Source organism: Arachis duranensis, chromosome 10, assembly GCF_000817695.3.
Source record: "Arachis duranensis cultivar V14167 chromosome 10, aradu.V14167.gnm2.J7QH, whole genome shotgun sequence".
In the NCBI taxonomy this organism is placed as follows: Eukaryota; Viridiplantae; Streptophyta; class Magnoliopsida; order Fabales; family Fabaceae; genus Arachis; species Arachis duranensis.
The window spans coordinates 58,355,470-58,379,121 of NC_029781.3; the positions used below are offsets into that span (position 1 = coordinate 58,355,470).

Below are 23,652 nucleotides of genomic sequence, written 5' to 3' on the forward strand. Positions count from 1 at the left end.
CCTATTCTACAGCAGCCAGATCCTCAGACCACCACCACAGAGACTCCAGCTACCCAGGCTCCTAGTTAGGGGTGCACAGACCCGGCCCGGCCCCGAACACTTTAGGGACTAATTTGGTGTGATTTCATCGGGTCTAGGGTCGGGTACGGGTCTCAAAAATAGACCCGGTCATTATTTTGGGTCGGGTCCGGGCCATATCTCGGGTCACCCGAAGTCGGCCTGGTGGCCCGGTGATCATACACAATTAATATTTTGTGTTATTAGTGATAGATTATGACTATTCTTATGTGGAATTTAAGTATTGTAAACCTTAATATTTTGTATTATTAGTCATTATAAGACTATAAATTAATGTTTTATGTTTAGAATGCATAAGACTTTAGACTAATACATAAGATTGTGTTATTTGTATTGATTTAAATATTTGGTATTATTAGACAATATTAGTATTGATTGTGGTTATGCTTTAATTTTGAAGAAGGGTTGGTTCTTGTTATATTTTTCTAAGTGAATTTTACCATGTTAACTAATGGTTGGAGTCTTGGAAATTTAAAATTTTTTACATGCTAGCTTACAAGAAGGTATCAACGTAATGTAATGTTAACGGCCCAGTTTTCACCCGGTATAATTGTGGCCCGAAAGTGTATTGGTTTCATCGGGTCTAGGGCCGGGTTCGGGTCTAATAAATAGACCCAGTGTATATTTCGGGCCGGGTCTGGGTCACATCAAACCCGGCTTCACCCGGCCCATGTGCACCCCTACTCCCAATGATGACACCCCTTCACACCCTACTTGAGTGAGCATCGGGGACGATGCTATTATTTAAGTGTGGGGAGGTTGCCATCTCTGGCAAATCTTTATTTTGGTGAACCACTACAAACTCTCTCTTATTTTGTTCATTTTCTGTATTTTTGCATATTTTTCTCTTTTTGCTTTTTATTGTACTTTTTGCATTTTACACTTTGAGCTATATGTATACTATTTTGGATATTTTAACTTGATTTGTACATTAGTTTACTAGTTATATTTTAAGTGGATTAATTAGTATAGTTTACCCTTTTTAGTATATGATAGTTGACTTGATTGAAAATAGGAAAAGGAGTAAGCTAGAGACCTCAACAGAAACAATCTACACACCTTGTATATATAGCATTACATGTTAGTTAGTTAACAATATTTCATCAAGGAGAAACACTAAAACCTTAAAGGCCACCCAAAACAATTTTTTTATGAGAATAATGGGAATTTTTAACTAAACCTGCATGACATATATGAATGATATATGATGTTTGAGTTAGAGAACACACAGCTTGTGAGTTTTGAGCTTAATTGTATGGTTACATTCAAACCATAAATTTCATTCCTGTGTGTTTGCCCTTCTTTTTATTTTTTCTGATGTTCTTTACTTTGCTTTAATCTATATGTCCAGTATAGAATATAGATACATACCAAGATAGGATTGAGGCCATTTTCGATTAAAACTCACTTATCCCAAATAAAGCCTACCTTTTATGCCATCCTTGTTAACCCCCTTGAGCTTTTAAATCCCCCTTGTTTTATAACCACATTACTATCCTTAAGCAGAAAAACAAATTAAAAATCCCAAGTTGAATCCTTGGTTAGCTTAAGATAGAAATTGTGTAATTGTTTAAGTGTGGAAAAACTTTATGGGAACATGGATGATAGAAACAAAGGTAGAAAAGTTGAAAAGAATAAAGATGTTTTGGGAAGCATGCTCATGTGAAATTAAAATAATTAATTACCATGTGCATTTAAAAAAAAATTAAAGCAAGTGCACATGGAGCAAAAATTAAAACTAATGCATGAGCATGTAACATAAAAAGTGGAAAATATGGGAAAATAGGTAAAGAAGCTTTGCTTTATAAAATATGTATGTTAGGTGAGATCTTAGACTAATCAAGGATTCACTTAATTAAGCTCACTTGGCCTTATACATATACCCTTACCTTTACCTCGGCCCCCTTACAACCTTGAAAAGACATCATGATCTTTGTATGTCTATATTTTATGATTGTTGATTGGTTAGATGAAGAACAAAGTTATAGAAAGTAAGGATAAAAAGAAGAATAGAGTGATTAACCCAATAAACACTGAGTAATTAGAGAGTAAACATAAAATCCAGTGAGGATTCAATAACTCATCAACATATATCTATGCTTAATTTGTTAATTGTCTTGCAAGTTTATAAAATATTTTTCTTCCCATCTCAAGTGTAAAAGTGCTTTAACATTATCTAAGGTTGGCTATGTATATATGATTCCTTGAGAATGTGAATTGATTTAACTACATGTAAGCTTTATATACGAGTGAATAAAATTAGAATTGCATGACTCATTTAGGTAGTTGCATTTAGATTAGAATTGCATTGCATGACATTCCACCACTTCAACCTTACTTTTTACCTTGGATATAGCATGAGGACATGCTATTGTTTAAGTGTGGGGAGGTTGATAAACCCATATTTTATGATATATTATGTGCTTAATTTGAGTGATTTATTCAATCCTTCACCCACTTATTCATGTAAATTGCATGGTTTTACTTTCCCTTCCTTATTATGTGATAATTGTGAAAAACAAGTTTTCTATGCTTTGAAATTAATTATTTTAATTACCCTTTATTACCATTCGATGCCGTGATTGGTGTGTTGAGTTGTTCTAGATCTCCCAAGGTAGGAATGGCTTAAAGGATGGAAAGGAAACATACAAAAATGGAAGGAAAGCATAAAACGGAGTTTGTGAAGAAACTGGCAGCGACGCGACCGCATGGATGACGCGGCCGCATGCCAAGCGCGAAGAAGCAGCGACGCGGCCGCATGACTGACGCGACCGCGTGCCTAAAGAAGAACACTTATGATGCGGCCGCATGACTGACACGACTGCGCAACAAGAAAAACTCCAATTGATGCGACCGCGTGACCCACGCGGACGCGTGACAGAGGCCACGCACCAGAAATTGCAGAAAACACTCATAGCAAATTCTGAAGCCCTTTTTGCCCCAAATCCAGGTCCAGAAAGCATAGACCATAGGTTATGAAGTGAGGGAATGCATCCATTCGAGAAGTCTCCGAATTTTAGTCACTTTCCATGATTTAGGTTTAGTTGGAGAGAGGTTCTCTCCTCTCTCTTTAGGATTAGAATTTAGATTTAGGATTTTATTTGCTTTGAGGATTATCTTTTTATCAGGTTCAATATCCCTTTTTCATTACTTGCTTTTCAATTTAATATGAATTCTTATATGTTACAGATTACTCTTTCGAATTAATGTTATTTGAGGTATTTCAGTTAATATTGCTTTCTTTTATTTAAGTTATTGATTATTCCCAATCTGAAGACATTTTTATTCCAGTAGATTTAATTCCTTTTCCTTTTGGTCTTGGTTAAGAAATCAGTAACTCAGGAGTTATCTTAACTCAACATAATTGATAACTGTTATCTTTGCTAATTGAACTGAACTTCAATAATCCCAACCTTTTCTTTGGAAATAAATAGGATTTGAAGGTCAAACTAATTAGTCCCTTGACTTTCCTTTGCTTTAGCAAAGGTTAACTAAGTGGAATTAAGATTCAACTTTCATTATTATTGATAAGAATAACTAAGTCTGGACTTCCAATTTCTCATACCTTGCCAAAAGGGTTTGCTTTACAGTATCTATTTATTTTAATTGCCATTTAAATTATTTGCCATAATCATTCCTCATTCTCAAACCCCAATTTACAATCTCCATAACCAATAATAAGAACATACCTCCCTGCAATTCCTTGAGAAGACGACCCGAGGTTTAAATACTCGGTTATCAATTTTAAAGGGGTTTGTTACTTGTGACAACCAAAACGTTTGCACGAAGGGATTTCTGTTGGTTTAGAATCTATATCTACAACGCGACCATTTTTATAAATTTTTTTACTAGCAAAAATCCTAATGTCACAACCTCACTAGGTAAAGTGTAGAACCACTTCTTAGCTCTTTCCTCAAGAGAGAATGGAAAGGCAAACAACCATATAGCAACCTCATCGGATCCTTCTCGCCTAGTTGTTAAGCACACATCGTGAAAGTCCTTGAGGTGTCTAATAGGATCTTGTGCGGGAAGGCCGTGAAACTTAGGTAGAAGGTTGATCAATGCGGTCTTTAACTCAAAGTTTGCATTCAAGTTGGGGTGAAGCACATGAAAAGGTTGGAGAACAAAGTCCGGTACACCCACTTCCTTGAGAGTAACTCTCCTTGGAGCGGTGATGAGCGGATAATTTATACGCTTTTTGGCATTGTTTTTATATAGTTTTTAGTAAGTTTAAGCTACTTTTAGGGATGTTTTCATTAGTTTTTATGTTAAATTCACATTTCTGGACTTTACTATGAGTTTGTGTGTTTTTCTGTGATTTCAGGTAAATTCTGACTGAAATTGAGGGATTTGAGCAAAACTCTGAAGAAGGCTGACAAAAGGACTGCTGATGCTGTTGGATTCTGACCTCCCTGCACTCGAAATGGATTTTCTGGAGCTACAGAACTCCAATTGGCGCGCTCTCAACGGCGTTGGAAAGTAGACATCCAGGGCTTTCCAGCAATATATAATAGTCCATACTTTATTCGAAGAATGACGACGTAACTTGGCGTTAAACGCCAAGTACACGCTGCTGTCTGGAGTTAAACGCCAGAAAAACGTCATGATCCAGAGTTGAACGCTCAAAACACGTCATAACTCGAAGTTCAACGCCAAGATATGCCTTAGCACGTGAATTCATCAAGCTCAGCCCAAGCACACACCAAGTGGGCCCCGAAAGTGGATTTATGCATCAATTACTTACTCATGCAAACCCTAGAAGCTAGTCTAGTATATATAGGACATTTATCTATTATATTAGACATCCTACCCAAGAACATGATGAATGTTATGAGTCAGATTACCCTCATTATCATCGTGTATCTCTTAGATTCCCCAACAGAATCTTTGTGGTATAAGCTAGATAGATGGCGGCATTTATGTGGGTCCGGAAAGTCCAACCTTGTCTGTGGTGTTCCGAGTAGGATTCCGATTATGAATGACCGTGACGTGCTTCAAACTTTAACCTGCTGGGCGTTGGTGACAGACGCAAAAGAGGGATTCTATTCCAGTAGGAGCGGGAACCAACCGGTGATTAGCCGTACTGTGACAGAGTGCGTTAGCATAGTTTTCACTGCGAGGATGGGATGTAGCCATCAGCCATGGGTGATGCCTCCAGACTGGTTAGCTGTGCGAGTGACAGCCGCACAGGATATTTCCCCGTGAGGAATGAAAGTAGCCACAGTTGATGGTGAACCCCTATACAAAGCTTGCCATGGAAAGGAGTAAGAAGGATTGAGTAGAAGCAGTAGGAGAGCAGGCGTCCAAGAGCTCTACAGCATCTCCATCCGCTTATCTGAAATTCCCACCAATGAATCTGCATAAGTGTTCTATCCCTTTTATTATTTCTTCTTTTTATTATTAATTATTCGAAAACCCATAAACCATTTTTAATCTGCCTAACTGAGATTTGCAAGGTGACCATAGCTTGCTTCATACCAACAATCTCTGTGGATTCGACCTTTACTCACGTAAGGTTTATTACTTGGACGACCCAGTACACTTGCTGGTTAGTTGAACGGAGTTGTATCCACTCGTGCCAATTTCTAAAATCCAATTACAAGAAAATAGGAATCACAATTTCGTCCACCAAGCGGCCATGGTGTTGGCACCTAAATCAAGATAAGAACTATTAGTAGTATCAATGGAAGAGTATATAGTGCCTTCTTTGAATGACGATTCAAAATTGACCTCGGATATAGTTGGTGAATTAGTAAAAACCTTTTCACCTTTCTCAAAGGCCAACCGCCTCCGAGCTTGCCTAATGTGGAGTAAAGTTCTTTCAATTTTCGGATCAAATGGGGCTAAGCTCGGATCCGGTAGTAAACGCGTCATAGAAGGAAGGAGATATAGAGCTCATGACAACAAATTGAACTAAACAAAAACTAATCCTAACTATCAATCAAACAAGCAAACAATCAAAAGAAAATGCAAGTATTCATAATATGAACATATTCACACTAACTAATGACATGGCACACATAAGCACTATTCCGCGGCAATGGCGCCATTTTGATGAGAGATTTTTGTGCCGGTATAGAAATTATCAATAAGTCCAATCGTGAGTATAGTCTAACCAACATACAAATTTTTCATTAAACAATTCTACAATTTATAACCGTGAGTATGAGTCCCGAGTCGCCCTCCCTAGGAATTGCCTTAGAATGCTCATCATTAATTAGGAAGTCTTTTGTGGTTTTGAGAGTCGTGAGGTAAAAAGTTAAACTAACAATAATGAACGATCAATCAATCAAGATAAAAGCCTTGGCCAAGGGTGAGTGTTGGAAGTTCCATCATCATAGCTTCCATCAATTGTGAAAACAATCAATCATTGTTTCACTTAGTTGATCCCTAATCATGGAGGAAAATCAAGTGAGAGTAATTAACTTGAGGCACAAGTTCTAATGAATTTAAGTTCTAGTGACCTACAAGTCAATTAACAATACTCAATTGATAGTCAACAATTGATATTAACTACTCAAGTGTCTCCAACAACTCAACCTTTAAGCCAAGTAAGATAAATCTACTCCGTAGCTAGGGTTGTCATTTCATCAAACAATTGGTGAACAATAATAAGAAACATTAAGAAGTTGAGAGAAAGGAATTAAATTCAAGCTATTCAACTCAAGGCAAGCATCAACAATCAAACAATTGAATGAAATTCATCACTTCATTGATCAAAATCCAAATAGCAAAGTCACAATTTTAAGATCTAGAATGAATGAATCAAAAGAACATCAATTGACAAGAAAAGAGTAGATCTACAACTTTGAATCAAAGGAACAATGAGTTAGCCATGGATCTTACCAAGAATTCTAAGAGAAATTGAGATGGAGATTGCAATGTTCTAAAGAGAGGTTAGAGCTTCTCTCTCTTCCAAAGTGTAACTAACTAAGGGAAAAATATCTAGAAAATGTAAAAATGAGTGAATGAATCCCAATCCTCCAATCTTTGGGTCTTTTATGCTTTTCCCGCCAAGACTTTGCACCAGACAAGGCTTGTAACTGCTCCCAAATCGCTGGTCACGTTTTCTTTTAAAAATCACGTGCGACATCGACGCGTACGCGTCCCTGGAGCTTTTACAATCAACGCACATGCACCAAGCGTGCGCGCACGTCCATGAGATTCTGGCTTAGCCATGCAAATGTGTCGGCTCTGGCTTTGGCTTCTATGCGCCGACTTTGGTAGCGCACATCCACGTGTACGCGCTGCTGCTCGAAATTCCAAAGCTCTATTTTTCATGCTCCTTCCCTTCATGCATGCTTCCTCACCCTCTTCCAAGCCATCCTTGCCCTATAAACTCTGAAATCACTTAACAAATGGATCACAACATCGAATGGTAATAGAGGGGGTTTTAAAAGATATCTCATTTGATGCAAAAGAAGTATGTTTTCATCCGTGAGGCAAAGTTGGGAAAGGAAGACAAAGTCATGCATTTTTATAGAAATAAGTGTGAAAGATCATTGATAAACCCCAAAAATCTATACAAGATAAACCCTAAAAATTGGGTTTATCAATGTTTCAAGATATTGGGATGTTACAAGAAGTGAGTGAAACTGTGTCATAAGCTTTAGTGATCACAAAGTATATCTATAATCATTGCTATCCGCTGTTCTTAATGAGAAAATTTACAGGTAGACAGGAAATACTTCGTCCGACTCCAACTCGGTTTGCCACTAATTTTATTGCTTTGCAAAGTATTTTGGCTCAAAAGGATCCTTTGAGAACTATGGTGACCTTTAAAGAATGGATAAACTCAGCTTGCTCCAAAGAAGCCAAAGCTAAAAGATTTATGGATCAAGTCTTGGATTATAAATTTTGGATTCAATACACTGATATTGTTAAGTTTACTGAGCCACTTGTTTGTGTTTTACGTATTGTGGATAATGAAGACAGAGCTGCATTGAGTTTCCTTTATCAAGCTATTTATAAGGTAGAGGAGAAATGGTGAAGTGGTTTCAAAAAAAAGGAAGGTTGCTAATCCTTATTTGAAGATGTTAGATACGCGTTGGGATTCACAACTTCGGAAAAATCTTCATGCCATTGGTTATTGGTTAAATCCAGTTTTTCGATTTAATGCTGAAGAATTTGAAAAGCACAGGCAAATGACTTCTAGCTTGCTAGATGTCATTAAGAAATATGCTTATGGTGATCCAGATTTGAATTCTAAGCTGACAATTGAGATGAAGATCTTTAAGAATGCTAAACAAGATTTTAAAAGAACGTCTGCAATACGTGAACGAAGCACTATTATGCCAGGTGAATTTCTTCATAAAATTTGTCTTTTATGATTGTGAAGTATTTATGATTTGATATTTATGATTGTGATCTATTATTCCTTTTTTTTTATGTTAAGATCAATGGTGAGAATCTTATGGTTGTGGAGCACCAAATTTACAAAAGTTGGCAATTTGTATTTTCAGCCAAACTTATATTTTTCAGGTTGTGAGTGTAATTGGAGTATTTTTGAACACATTCACTCAAAAAAGAGAATTCAGTTAGAGCATAAAAAATTTAATAATCTTATTTATGTTCATTACAACTTAGGTTATAACAAAAGCACTTTTTTAATTATTGAAGTTAAAAGCATTATTTTAAAATTTTAAAAATCATAAAAGTAATGAAGTATATTGACAACACAGGAACTAAATGAAAAAGCAAGTTTATGATCCATAATGCTAGATCAACTGAATTTGAAAGATGATCGGGATGATAATGGAATTAATAATTTTGTGAAAAATACAAATAATCAAAATAAAACTAATCAGTATGTAAGTCTACATTTATCATATGAAAACGAATACTCCAATTTTAAAATCACTGATTGAATATAATTCATAAATTGTTATTTTTATTATGTTTAATTATTATGTTTATTTTTATATTAGTTATCTTTAGAATTTAAAAATAAATTATTCCTAAAATATTGATAAAAATATATATTTTAAATTTTTTAAATTTTTAATTATTTTATATTTTTTATTTACCTAAAATTGATTTTATTAGTTTGTCCAATAATTTATGGATTGCTAATAAACCAATAAATTAATAAGTTGATATCTCGGGTTACAGGCTTACGACTATGTCTGCATGCACAAAGGGAAAACTGGACGCCAAGTCGCCAACCCAAGTCACGCTTTTACGGTAAACGTGGCACCGCGTTTTCTCTCTCCCCCGAGGCCCTCTCTCTTCGTCGCCGTTTACCAGTATACGCATACAGTCTCTCGCCACTGAAACCCCTTTTTTTCTCCATTTGCAACGCTTTTCCCTTTTTTTCCTCTCTTCCTCAGCGCACGAAACCCCGATTTCGATCAAAACGCTTCGCAAGTAAACATTCAAAATCCAAAGAAGAGAAACTATTCAAAACGCGAAATCCCATCAACAACACTGTTTTGAGTTTTCATTAGATGGATTTAACTTGCCATGAATCACTTACCACGATTTTTAGGCCGTAGGAATGATAATAAGAAGCAAGACGGAATGGGCGTGGATCCCAAGAAGGCCCGAATGTCAAAGCCCCGTCTCGAGCGCCGCAACGCCGCCAAGCACTTCGATTACGACGCCGGCTCATCGTCTTCGTCGTTCGATGACTACTCCACTTTCTCCTCTCACGGCAACGGCGTTTCGGTGCTCTACACGCGCTCGATGGAGTTCTACGATCACAAGAGCTTCAGAATCGAAGGCGTCGAGGGCGAGTTCGACCGGATTTGCCAGAGCCTCGGCCTCTCTGGCCCAGAGGACTTCGCAATTCCCGCGGCGGCTTGGGAGGCCATGAAGGTTCGGTCTTCTTCGGATATTCTTCCGAGGTTGAAGCTTCGCGACTTGGATGAAGTCAAGGAGAGTGAAGAAATTGGGATGAAGGAAGGTGAATTTGGGGATAGTTCCCAACCTAAGGCTCCTAATCCGGTTACGGTTTCTGATCAATGCGTTCAAGAGATTGCTTGCAGAAGTTGCTTCACTCTCGGTGGTTGCGTTGGCGGAGATGATGGAGTTGAAGTTGGGGATAATTGTGAGGATAGCGTTACGGTCTGGGCTTCTGATGAATCTGTAAAAGACGGCGGTGATCGCGGAAACTACAACAGTACTGTAACTGCTGATACTGGCTGCAGCAGTGGCAGTGGCAGTGGCGGAGGTATCAAGGGCTTTCGGCCCCCTATGCTGAAACCAGCGCCGGGGAGTAGGGTTTCGGTTGTGGACAACGCGTCCTCCACATGGGACCTGTTGAGGGATTTTCCTTCACAAGGTGAAGGGAAGGAGAATTTCGTGGAATTCAGTGATTCAGATGATGATCATCGAGGATTGCATGGTGAATTAGAGAATAGAGAAAAAGAGGAAGAGGAAGAGGAAGGAGGTAGAGGGGGTGATGGAAAGAGAGAAGAAGAAGAGAATTCATTGAGATTCGCAGAGATTGTTGCGGAGCTTACTGGGTCATGTTCTTTCACAACTTCGAATGGAGATGATTCTTCTAGCACTACCACGGATCCTAGGTCCAATAATATATCTCCTAATGGAAGATTTAAGCGTATTATTACCCACTGGCAGAAGGGTGATCTTTTGGGTCGCGGTTCCTTTGGGTCTGTCTACGAAGGAATTGCAGGGTGAGTGTTCTCAACTCTTAATCATGTTAATTAGTTTATCATTATCTGTTTCTGTTTTTACCACAATAACAACCTTATCTATAATCTGTTGTGAAGAGTTTTACTATGTTTCCCTTCAATGATTCCAGGGAATATATTTTTATCAAAATTTTAGATTTGTAAACCTTTTTACTCCTTTACGATTTGCTCTACTATGCAACCTTCATATTGAAGTTTTAATATAATGTTAAATTGTTAATATGTTATCCATTTAGAATGTTATAAGTAATTTCTATTATCCATCTATTGCTCATCCTGAATAGGAAATGTACAAGAATTATGACACTAGTTGAACTGTCACATAGTTGTAAATTTAGTATAGTTAAATTAATGCGCTGAACATAGGTGACTTCAATGCCAGCAAAAAGTTTAATGGTTTGCCTGTTATGTATTTAAAACCATAGGTATGGGAAACTATTGAAAATGTATACTGTTTAATCAGATTGACAAAACTTCTTGAAAGGCATTCATCCTAAGAGCTTATTGTGATTTGTGAGGAATAAATATAATGTAATGAGTTTTCACATGCTTCATCTTTTGATGTTGTTTATGTATAGAGCTCTTAAAATAAATGAAGTCTTTTTTTGGCACAAATTCTAAGTTACATAAGTGCTACTTACATGATTTTCATACCTTCTGATTATCAATGTAGGGATGGGTTCTTCTTTGCTGTAAAAGAAGTTTCACTGCTTGATCAAGGGAATCAGGGAAAGCAAAGTGTCTATCAATTGGAACAGGTACAATAGGCTTGCTCTCTCTCTATTTCTTTATCATTTTTGTTTTTATGGTTTTCTGTTCCACCTCATGCCTTATGGAATTCATTAATGCAAAATAAAAAATTAAAAAAGATGCGAAAGTTTTCTAACCTAGTCTGTCTACTCTCACTAATATTTGTCCTACTATATTTTTTCTCATTGTGCCCTTTCTTCCTCTGTCCCAGGAGATTGCACTTTTGAGTCAATTTCAACATGAGAATATAGTTCAATACTATGGTACAGAAATGGTACTTCTCTTTCTCTGTTTTCTTTTTCCTTCTGTTTCTTTATATGTTCAATTTGTTATTTTCGTTGTGTACCATTCTTGAATCCATGTTAAACATTTTAATTACAGATTGTTCTGAAAATATAATGACTTAGTCTTACTTGTAAATCATTTTAACTGTATGCTTGCAAGTATAGTGGAAAAATTGCTGCTAGGGTGAGAATTAGTTTATATTCTGGACAATGCTTTCCCCTCGAGTAAACATATGAGTCTATTATGTTATGTCATGATAGGCCATGAGTTTTACTCTTCACAAGGATCCACAATACTGAAGGGTGGAGGATGGTATCATTCTCATACCATGTTGAGATTTTGGAGTTTAGAAAGAGAAGGATAAAAGAGAGAATATAGTTGATGAACAGATTGATATGAATAAAAAATTTGATATCACCGGATGTTTTAAAGTAGATACTAGATTGCATTTAATCCCTAGTTATAATAGTACTATTAAGAAGGTGAGCCTTGGAACAATGGTTGAGTTGTCTCTGACCTCAAGGTCACAGGTTCATGTTATGTAATCAACCATTGATACTTTTATTAGGTTATGCTACCTATGTTACACTGTTTGGGTGCTGCCCTTTCTATAATGGTACTATTATGGAAATAATCATGAAAGAAAAATAAATATCAATACTAATCAATCTTAAGAGATCATATATGATATTCCTTGATTTTTAAGGTATGCTGGTTGAAAAACTATATAGATAACTAGGATCCCAATACCATCAATTGGTATCATAAGTAAAGCTTTAGTTATCATTCTGGCTGTTGTCAAATTCAGATTCTGAGTTCATCAGTTATGGACAAGTCTAGCTAAATCTTCACTGTCCTATTGTATATCGATCTTTTTATTTTTGTTAGCTTGTATTGTCACCCTATAACTACAGTCTTGGTTATATTGTAGTTTGTACCTCAATTTGCATGCTATTTATTGCAGGATGACTCAAAGCTGTATATCTTTCTTGAGCTCGTAACCAAAGGTTCTCTTGCAAGCCTCTACCATAGGTATACCCTTCGAGATTCCCAAGTATCTGCATATACTAGACAGATTCTGCACGGCCTAAAGTATCTTCATGATAGAAATGTCATCCACAGGTGATCCCAGAATTTATTTTATTTATTTTTTTTGTGGTGTAAATAACTTCAGTGTAAGGTAGTCTTGGCCAAGAGTCATGAGTCATGTTTGTGGTCATTGACTTCCTTGCTTCAAAGAATCTTGTACTTTTGCTTGCTGGTCAAAAGTGCAATATAAATATTCTTTTATTGTTATTGTTATTGTTATTGTTGTATTTGTGTTTCATTTTCTTCTTGTTATTGTCAATCACTTACTCGTATTTGTGTTTCATTTTCTTCTTGTATTGTTGATCACTTACTTTGGACTGCAAATTGTTCCATATATTAAGCCAAACTAGAGAGGGAAGATGAAAGTTGTTCCATATATTGAGCCAAACTAGAGAGGAAGATGAAAGTTTTATGCGGTAGAAAATGTTTTTATCACTGAGTTGTGCTTGCTATTCTTTCATTTCCCCAGACAAAAGTACCCTTATATGCTATTATGCATTATACTATTTTTGGAGGACTAGTGCTTTTACAATAATTGATTACTTCAAACTTTTGTTGAGGATTTATTTCTTAAAAAGGAAAAATCCTTTCCATCAATGTAGACTAGATCAAGGTTAACAAATTTGAGGGATTCACTAAATGCAGAAGCCTTGAGCTGAAGATGTAGAGTATAAAGAACATTTCCACTTGTCATTGAAACTTGAAACTGCCCAACATAAAAGTCATGTGAAAGGAGTTCCACTTTTTGAAAATTTGATGAGTACTTGAGTAGAGTTGTATCATTGAGTTAAACCCAATTTCTTTAACATCTTGATTGTGTTTCTATGTCATTTATGTCATCTTTGTAAGTGTAACTTAATCATTTTCCTCTGAATCAAAGGGATATTAAATGTGCAAATATTTTGGTCGATGCAAATGGATCTGTCAAGCTTGCCGATTTTGGATTGGCAAAGGTTACCTTTTTCAGTTCATGCTCCTCTCTTCCTTTTCTTTTTCTTAGTACTTTTTCTTTCAGATATCTGAACAATTTTCATTTCCAAATTATTTATGTTTTCTGAAACTGTTTTGTGCCTCGTGTTTAGGCAACCAAATTGAATGATGTTAAATCAATGAAGGGAACAGCATTTTGGATGGCCCCAGAGGTTTGCCTTTAATCTTGTCTAATGACGCCTTTTGAATGAAAGTAACGTGTCATACAACTATTATAAGCTAGGTGGACTTAACATGGTATTAGAGTATATGCTTGCTTTGCTCATATGTGAATTTTCAATGGTCTTCATCTAATTAAACTTTTCTGAACATGATATCTAATATAATGACATGATTTTTTGCATTATATATGACAGTTGTATTATCACATAAGATAGGGATCTTGGAGTACCTTAGTAAGTAGTTCTCAAGTTGATTTTTGATCCATAGGACTTGTTTGCAACAACTTGTGCTAGCTACATACTTTGCTTTAGCTGTTGATAGTGCAACAGCATTTTGTTTATTGTTTCTGCAAGTGATAAGACAATTTACAAAGAAACATCAACTTCCATTAGTGCTTTTTCTGTCAACCTTATCTCCTGCAAAGTCAATTTCTGTATATCGCATGATCTTAGTACATGTATCTTTTTTATACCATAGACCAAGATCGGTAGTATCTTTTTAATATCTCAAAATCCTTTTAACAAAAATAAAATGAGATTGTTTAGGATTTGATTGAAATTTAAAACAAATGCCAACACTTATCTAATATTGTAAAGGAAGATGACAATACGGTTAAATAGAGTGGGTTATGATCAACTACTTTCTAGAATTAGTAAGCTGTTAGCTAGTGGTTAGTTGCTAATCAGCTCTGTGTATTGGTGGTCTAGTGTGCTACGTGTACTAGTGTATCAATAATTTATGTATACTAGTGTGCTATGTATTGGTGGTCTTGTACACTATGTATTGGTGATCGACTACTTTATGTCCACTTTTTATATATTAAATATATGCTAAAACATAATAAAAATAGAATTAGTTGTCATGGCATGCTGTTTATAACTTAGCTAAAAGGTCTTGGGTTCAAGTCATCGAAATAACAATAATTTTTTTAATAGATTATACTTAATGAAGGGTATTTTAGGAAAGAAAGTTGGACACCAAACTATTCCCATATCCTCTTTATATAATAAAAGATAAAAGATAAAAGATAAAAGATAATAAAAGATAAAAGATAAAAGAAGAAGATAGATGCTGCACCACTATTGTGATTAATACACAGATTGTAAACACAGTACTCAAGTGATATTGAATGTTCATACTCTTCACTTTTCACTCATCTTCCTTGCTCTCTTTCTTCTACCAGCTCTGGTGCTTTTAGTTCTTTGTGTTCAAACAGATCATTCAAGATCTGTTATTGGTTCCATCTCAAGCTCTTCCATGGTATGAAGAGCCTCAATTTTTCTTTTTTGTTTCTTGATACTAAACCTATGTCCCTCACTCTTGTTGATTCCTCTGCCAAAACATCCATTGCTCCTATCAGTGAGAAATTGGACGATAACAGTTTCTCAACATGGCAACATCATGTTTTCTTACTTTTCAAACTGTTAACATGGAGAAACACACTTATCCATCCAAGATTCCTCCACAGTTTTCTACAGATGCCGAAAAGGTAGCAAATACTGGATCTGCTACCTTTAAGGAGCGGAAACAACATGATCTCACACTCATGAAAACACTATAAATTATTATTATGAAAATTGCTTCAAAAAAGAAGTTATGAAAACATTTTACAGCTTCTGAAATTATTGTTTTAAGATATATCACAAATACGAACTATCTTAGATTTTGTTTGTAAATCTAGTGCATGATGAAACTATGTTTAACATATATTACAAACAAACTTAAAAGACTCTTGAGGTATGAAGAGTTCACAAAAAATGAAGAATGATGAAGAACTCAAGTTTCAACTTTGAAAACAAGGCAGCAGTAATTCGCTTTTTAATGGATCTTTATGTTCTTCATAGGGTCCTTCATCTTGTATTTAGTGTTCCTTGGTAAAAAGGATGTTGGAAATCCTTTCTTCATAACGGACAGCTTGATTTTTTAAAGTGTGCAAGTAGTACAAGCTTCTTTTTGGCTGGTATAGTCCTTTTAGCAAATATGGTAGTCCTTTCTGTACATGTAGAAGATGAGTAAGAAATAATTTCTTTTCAGTGTTTTAGCTCATTGAGCAAGTTCATACTTTGGAGCCAAAATATATCTGTTGAATTTAAATGCTTTTTCTGAGGTCTAGTTGTGTCCTTTTATCCTGCATCTGAGGTCTAGAAATCATGCTTTTGTAGCCTGAGATGTGTATTGAAGTTAGATTTATGTTCTTTCGTTCATTAATTACACCATTTTCAAGTCTTATACATTTCTGATTTGCAGTTAATTACTTAAGAGATTGAGCGAATCATTAGAAATGAATTGATGAAATTTTAAATTTATATTTGTCATTTGTTAATCATCAAAATTCAAAACATAATTTGAGATTCGGAACTAACAAGAATATGATTGTTTCAAATGGAAATCCTACTATACAATGTCGAACATGGACGTTGACTTATTTTGCACTTATTGAAAGGGTTATTAGAAAGTTAGAATTATGGAATGATGGAGCATAGCATCAAGATCTTATTATATTACAAATTTACAAGGTTTTGCACATATAGAAAAGCATCTATTCACATTGACTGTAAGTTTTCTCCAGTTGATTTAGTAAACATCAGGGCTATTCTGGACAGTCCTAGACTATTACCGAATTTCACATTTTTCTGTTTCTGTTTTTGTATTTGTATTTGTTTTTTTTTTTTTTTTTTTTTTTTTTTTTTTTTTTAAACCATTGTGATGAATTAATGGACATAGTTCATGGCAGTGGTTCTGTATTTATGTTTCTTTTTCAAGAATTCTTTTCTGTTTGTAATTTGATAGGAACTGAGATCTAGCAGAATTAGGGATTTTATTGATGAACTAGGGATTGTGATCTTATTGAAGTATACTGTTGGAACCAACTCTGGAAAGAATTTCCCTCACCTGAACTAACAAACTGAACAGATTTTTCTCTAACCGACTAAAAGTAACTAATCCCTAGTATTTATAGGCAGCAGCTAGGCCTAGCCCTACTACTCCTAAACCTGCTAACCTAGCTTAAAAGGAACAAACAACTTGTTTCTATCATAATTAATAGTGTTTGTGCCTCATCACATAGAGGGCCTATATATCCTTTGGGAGCCTGGACATCCTTTATCTCATGAGTTAGCTCTTAAGGTTGAGTTAAGATTACTCAATTCTAATATGGTATCAAAACTTATTCTATGTTTGTTAATGAGCTTCCAGTAGATTCCCAAAGTCTTGGAAACTTCATGCTTCAGATTTATAGTCTTGAGCATGAGAGGGTGTGTTTAGAGTTTCCATTTGCCTAAAGATAATATGTAGGTAGCTTTTATAAGATCTTGGATATCCTTCACGCCTTGAGCTATCTTTTAGGGTTGAATTCGATCCACTCAATTCTAATTTAAAGTCATTTATTTTGCCTTTGGAAATAGAAACCTTGAACATATTGGGCAAGCCTCCAAAGTAGAGGGGACGAAAATCCTATTCTTTCAGATGTTCATTAGTGATTTATTCTCTTTCACTAGATGACTATTGATTATTGTTGTAATATGCAGGTTGTGAAAGGAAAAGCCCGAGGTTATGGGCTTCCAGCTGATATATGGAGTTTGGGGTGCACTGTGTTGGAGATGTTGACGGGGAAAATCCCATATTCTCACTTGGAATGCGTATGTATCCTATAATGATTACCACTTTCATTCCCGTCATGGTTTCCAAATTCAATGGGTATACATATAACCCAACATTGTTTTTCTTCTTGCTTTCCCCCTTTTTTTCAATGGAACTACCTAAGTTTTGACTACCTGATTTTAGGTTTAAATTCTTTTTCTTTTATCTGTAACAATTTCACAGTAAAATTGCATTGCTCGTGGTTAACTTTTGAGATTTGAATATTTGACGAATCTTGTCACAATAGATGCAGGCACTGTTTAGAATTGGAAAAGGTGAACCACCTCCGGTACCTGATTCTCTTTCAAGAGATGCAAATGATTTCATCTTGCAGTGCCTAAAAGTGAATCCAGATGATCGTCCCACGGCTACTCAACTCTTAACACATTCATTTGTCCAACGGCCACTTTCTCAGTCATCTGGCTCTGCATCTCCTTTCATTCCTAGAAGACGGGGTTAAACCTGTGATGTCCAACTATGAAAAATACTGAAGGTAAAGATTGTTAGATCAGATCTTATTTTTCTAATTTGTATCCCGCCTTGTTCTTTTCTTTTTTTGTTTTCAATAACACTTAAATTCATGTTGAAAACTATTCTGATGGATATCCATCCTTTCAAGAACTTCGATTCATTACTCATGATTTATTTACTTATTTTATTTTAAGGATGGGGCAGTAAACCATGTTCTAAAAGATTTTACTGCTGACAATAAAAATCTTGAAAGATTGAAACAACAAATTAAAAGACCCCACGAAGATAGTAAAGTTTAACAAAACAATCCACTCACGTTTCTTTGAACAGAACATACTGACATGCCATCATACATGTTTGCCATGCCAGAATTTTCTGTTAATGGAAATAGGGCAAGCCAATGCCTAGTCCATTGTGTCTAACTTTTCCATCATTGGTAGTTTGTCTGATATTTCCATCTTTTGAGGTCCTTTTCGTTGGTGTCAGAAGCTTTCAGAGTCCATTTTTATGGTTTCCTGAAGGATGGGGACAATGTGAAGATCCTTGAAATTTTAGTCTGTGTGTAATCGGATGCACATATGATCGCAATAGCCTTGTATTAAGTTGTGTGGGGGACCAAGCTTGCTATCATTATTTGCACCAAATCATCTATCTGAAAAATAATTTCGGAAAAGGAACAAAGTCTTTCTAACTTGTCTTCTGTGGAATTCCCAACATCAAAGCTGCATTGTTGCATATTACTGCAGCATAGGTTGATGTCATTTTCTCCATTGTTCTATTCTATTCTCTTTTTCTCTTGGTGACAGATCCGTCCTCCATTGGATTTTAAATATCTCCAATGTTCAGTCTTCATGTTGCTGGAGTTGGTGTAGGATGCATTGTAGTAGAAACTGTTGATCGGTTGTGCTGTTCAGAGTTTGTTTACTTGTAACATTAACCATTATTTTAAGCACCCTTAGGGATCTAACCTTCATATAGCTCTCCAGAGAAATATCAATTTGCGTATCATTATTTGAGAATTATGCTCCACATGTGTGTAACTAATTAATCGATGATCATTTATATATGTCGAGCCGTACCCAGGTTTTCCTATTTATTAGTTAACAGGTGCGAGAGCTTGAAGGCTAAACTTCTGGGAGGTGGGAATAATTTGTAAAAGTGTTGACCAATTATTTGTACATAGTCATTACCTTCCATTAACGAGCTTTTCTATAATGTATACATATAAATTCTCAATATTGTTCTAATTCTCAACATATTGTATGCAGTTGTTTCTTCTCTTCTATCTTAGCTTCTCTAATGCTTATTTATGTAATTGCTGATTATTATAGCTGGTATTTAATAGCATGAACTGAGTGGTGGATGGTGTGGAAGATTTAAATATCATCCAATCGTGATATTTGTATCTCACGGAGCAGAATACTTGTATCATGATATTCCTTAGTTTATTAATTAGGTAATTGATGTTTGTCTCTCACACCATAGTTTATAAATTGTGAACTATTATTGATGGTGACACTACGCTAATTAAAGTAAAAAATATTAATATTAAACCATAGCTAAGCCATTAATTAACATGATTTTTGTTCGTGTCGTCGGGTCTCGGACGGGTCGTCGTGGTTGCACGGAATGTAAGGTGGAGTGAATAGGACTGGATCTGGGTAGCTGGTATGGGGTGGATCTCTCGAGCTGGAGCTGGTGTGCAAGGATTGGGGTTTTACGACCTCCCAAGCTTTTGATTGGATGAGGGGGAGCCACCTGTAAAAGGGACTTCGATGACCAAGTCAGAAACCTTACAAAGTGGCAGTAAAAGTAGGGAATCGTGACGTACCTGGGAGGGGGGGGGGTAAGGCCTTCTCCTTATATACTCTGAATCTAGGGCGGATCCCACAAGGTAGGCTTGTCTTCCAGTGTAGCTATCATGCGGCTAGCCGGTAGGGAGGTGTTCGGATATTACCCGCGGTTTGGGTGTTGCTCGCCCGCCGGGTCATCACTCAGTTGGGCTGGGCCGGAGTAATGCCCCCAACGTGCTAGCTGGGGCGTGAGCGCCGTTGCTAGCGCGTTCTATCCACCTCGAGCTATATCATTGTTGGGTTGTCTGTTCGTGATAGGGGTGTGCCCCCAACACGCGAAAGTGCATCGTCGTTTTTGGAAAATACCATTAGTCGCCTCGTTCTTCGTGCTAGACATTTAATGCCCTTAACTGCAGATTTAAATCCTTGGTGAAATGTCCATTCTTCCCTTGCCTTTTGTGCTACTCTATCATCAGTTGCACTTTAGTTTTTTGTGCCTTTCACTATTCGTGCTCAAAACACTCCCTTTTTCCCTCTTTCTTCCTTCCTTTCTGCAACTTCTTCCTAATTGTCTGAGTTCAGGTGTTCTACTTTGTTCTTGCTCGATCCAGGCTTCTTCTTGATGTACTTTCGCTCATCATTTCCTGGTAAGTCTCACCCTTTCCTTCTTTCTGGTGTATAAACCTTGTATTGCCACTGTCTTTTTTCTGCCTGGAATGTGTATAGTTATTTGCTGCTATTTGTTTTTCAAAGCTTTTAGGCCATGCATGTGTTTTTGGATCGCTCTATCATTAGCTAGACTCTAGAAAGGGTTACCATTAGTTTTCGTTTTTTTCGCCCTTTTTTATAACTGTAGATAGGCTTCCTGCAACTGATAGAGTTGGTTCCGAGTTTTCCTTTTTCCGAGCTCCCGATCTTATTGACCCGGTGGTACTTCCATTGTAGGTATGACGCAGTGTCATGTGGCGAAGGCCCCCGTGGATTGGTACGCGTGGGTTACGTCGGACATAAAGGACACTCCTTCGCAAATAACCGTGGAAGAGTTCACGGAGTTCCGCCAAAACGACCAATTGGGCGGAGGAGGTCCCGGGGAAGATAATTACGACGTATTCATTCCCACGGATCGGGAACAGATCTGCCACCTCAACTTAAACACTCCCCGGGTTGCTGATTGGATGTGGTTGTACATAGCCATGTTCGCCAGCTTGGGGGTTCGTATACCCTTTTCTCCCTTCCAAATGGTGCTATTGAACCAATATGACATTGCGCCGTCGCAACTTCATCCAATTAGTTGGGCCTCCATCCGATGTTTCGAGATTGTCTGCGAATATCTCGAGCTACTGGTCTCGGTGGAGGTGTTCTTGTGGTTCTTCGTCCTAATAAATCCTTCCAAGGAAGGGAGAGCCAAGAAAGGGTATATGTCTTTCCAGAAAGCTCAGGGTAGGCAAATTTTTGGGTTGTTCGGAGACTTCTTTCATGGTTTCAAAGAGAAATATTTCAAGGTGCGGCCTCTCGAGGGTCGGCATCCCTTTTGGTTAACTTTGGAAGGGAAACGCCGCATCCCGACTTACTGGAGCTTTGGGCTGGGTCCAATGCTTTCACTAAGGTGACTTACAAAGGCCTGACCCCTCAAAATAAAAAGGTTGCCGACGTACTGTTGGTTATTTTTGGCAAAAACAATGTTAACCCCTACCTTCTTATGGGTGATCGTTATATGGGTATGGGCTATAGAGGTGAGTCGTCGTCTAGTCGTATGTTTCTGGTTGTCATTGCTCTTTTGTTTACTTACTCATTTTACCTACTAACGAGCTCTTGTGTGTTGTGCTTTGTCAGTGTCGATGGCTGGTGAGTAGGTTGGACTTGAAACATTATTTCAAACGTTTCTCGTTGGCGATGGAAGCTCTGCTACTCAGACGAACGAGCCGATGCACTCTCCTGCTGTTGAAGTGCAATGCTAACCTACCCAAGGGGAAGTGATTGGAACCAGCACTGGACCGGTCTCTCGACCAGTGGTCGAAGAGAGAGTGCGGGGCCCGAAGTCGTCATTGTTGACAACCCGAGAAAGAAGAAGTCGACTTCGAGCCTTGAGGGAGCCCTTACTGTGATGGAAAAGAACTTCGATGCTGGGAATTTCATCGACTCTCAACTCCTGCCCAGCACAGAGGACTTTTTCCATGGCGGCGATCTTGCCTCTCAGGCCAAGTGGGTGTACCGCACCTTGCTCCGGGCAGCCGCTATAGCAAGGAAAGCGGAACCCGTTCTGGCGGGGGCTCAGACTCTGGAGAATAAGCTTCAGTCATCCGTCAATGCTAATGAGAAGTACAAACTTGAGGTGAAGTCGCTACAGACACAGCTGGCCGCCGCTGAGGGGAAGGTGAAGACTTCTGATGCGACGGTTGTGCGACTTACCGAGCGAGAGCTTACTTTGGAAGGTCAGCTCAGCGTCGCGCAGAGTCAGGTTAAGGAGCTGGAAAAGAAGCGTGACGTAGATGTCTCGTCTACAAATGCAGCCAAGGCCGAGGCCGCCGATATGAAGAAAAATAGCAGAGATAGTGAAGCATGGTCGCAATGCCATCAGGGCTATCGAAGAGGCTATTAAGGCTCAAGTGAAGCTGCTGTCTCCCGACTTTAATGTCTCAGCTATCATCGCCTTGAAGACTATTAAAAATGGCAAGATCGTTGATCTCCTGAAGAAGTATGACTTGTTGCTTTGTAGTCTTTTTTTTTTGCCGCTTTTGGCTGCGTTATGTACTTTTGGTCTTGTAGTTTGTCTTTTGTGAAACATTTTATCGCTTCGTCGCTTAATCGTTGACAAAACGAAGCCGGAAAGTGACTTTATTTTCCAATTATTTGTTATGGCAACAGTTTCGTAGCCGCTTTAGCATAGTGTTTCACGATTTCAATGGCTGACGGGGTGATCAGTCCCGAGGAGCTGCTTTTTTATTAGTTCGACTGGTTGTAGTAGCCGTGAGATGCCTTTAAGGCAGCAAGCTAATAAAAAACGCGATAGGCATTCGTCGAGAAGAGACTAAAGTATATTAAACTCATGAACTAAACAAGCAGGTAAGCATGTAATAACAAGTATTCGGTTAGCAAATGAACATAAATATTAACAAGGGAACATAAGACGGGCAAATGAACATAAATATTAACAAGGGAGCATGAAGCGGGTGTTACTAAATCAGGTCGTTGTTTGACCATGGGCCTGCTGAGGCTGCTAAGAGTAAAATCTCCTTAAATTCCATGCGTTCTAGGTCCTGGGCACTTCTTTCCCGTCAAGTCACTTTAGCCTGTATGCTCCGCTGCCGACTACTTCTGTTACTCTGTACGGGCCTTCCCAATTGGCCGCCAACTTTCCTTTCCCTCGGCGTTGTACCTCAAGGCTATTCTTGTTTCAACGCCGCTTCTGACAAGTGCGCCATTTTCCTGGTTTCGTCGATAAGATCCTTTTCCACTGCTTCCTCGGGTTCGGTTCTCCTATCTCCACGGGTATTACTGCGTCGACTCCATAGGTGAGTTGGTAAGGCGTCTCGCCAGTAGAGGATTGCGGCGTTGTGCGATAGGACTATAGGACCAACGCTAGCTCTTCCACCCGGGCTCCGTTTCTCTGGTCGAGTCGCCTCTTAAGACCCTGGAGGATGACGCTATTCACCACTTTGACTTGGCCGTTGGTTTGAGGGTGTTCAACGGAAAAGAACATTTGCTTTATCCCCACGCCAGCAAGGAACTCTCCAAACTTC

General features: G+C 37.6%; 1 protein-coding gene across 5 annotated transcripts; it reads left to right on the forward strand.

Moving 5' to 3' along the window:
• The first annotated feature begins 9,197 nt into the window (after positions 1 to 9,197).
• LOC107469692 (mitogen-activated protein kinase kinase kinase 1) lies at positions 9,198 to 22,784 on the forward strand. Of its 5 annotated transcripts, XR_008003841.1 has the most exons (10): positions 9,198 to 10,715; positions 11,407 to 11,491; positions 11,695 to 11,757; positions 12,733 to 12,890; positions 13,738 to 13,810; positions 13,940 to 13,999; positions 17,537 to 17,647; positions 17,896 to 18,141; positions 20,858 to 21,645; positions 21,746 to 22,784. XR_008003841.1 is itself a non-coding variant. In XM_052255146.1 (9 exons), the coding sequence occupies exons 1-8, from the start codon at positions 9,541 to 9,543 to the stop codon at positions 18,106 to 18,108; spliced, it is 1,938 nt and encodes a 645-aa protein (XP_052111106.1). In that variant the 5' UTR covers positions 9,198 to 9,540; the 3' UTR covers positions 18,109 to 18,141; positions 21,746 to 22,784. The 5 variants fall into 5 exon arrangements, 4 of the variants coding, with proteins under 4 accessions (XP_052111106.1, XP_015944559.1, XP_052111105.1 ...); XM_052255146.1 differs by lacking the exon at positions 20,858 to 21,645; XM_016089073.3 differs by lacking the exons at positions 20,858 to 21,645; positions 21,746 to 22,784 and adding an exon at positions 18,926 to 19,404.
• The last annotated feature ends 868 nt before the right edge of the window (positions 22,785 to 23,652 follow it).

Coding starts and splice junctions, on each gene's coding strand:
- LOC107469692 (XM_052255146.1), top strand. CDS start 9,541: ATGAATCACTTACCACGATTTTTAGGCCGTAGGAATGATAATAAGAAG. Junction 14,000..17,536: donor CATTTTGGATGGCCCCAGAG/GTTTGCCTTTAA, acceptor TGTAATATGCAG/GTTGTGAAAGGAAAAGCCCG. Junction 17,648..17,895: donor CATATTCTCACTTGGAATGC/GTATGTATCCTA, acceptor TTGTCACAATAG/ATGCAGGCACTGTTTAGAAT.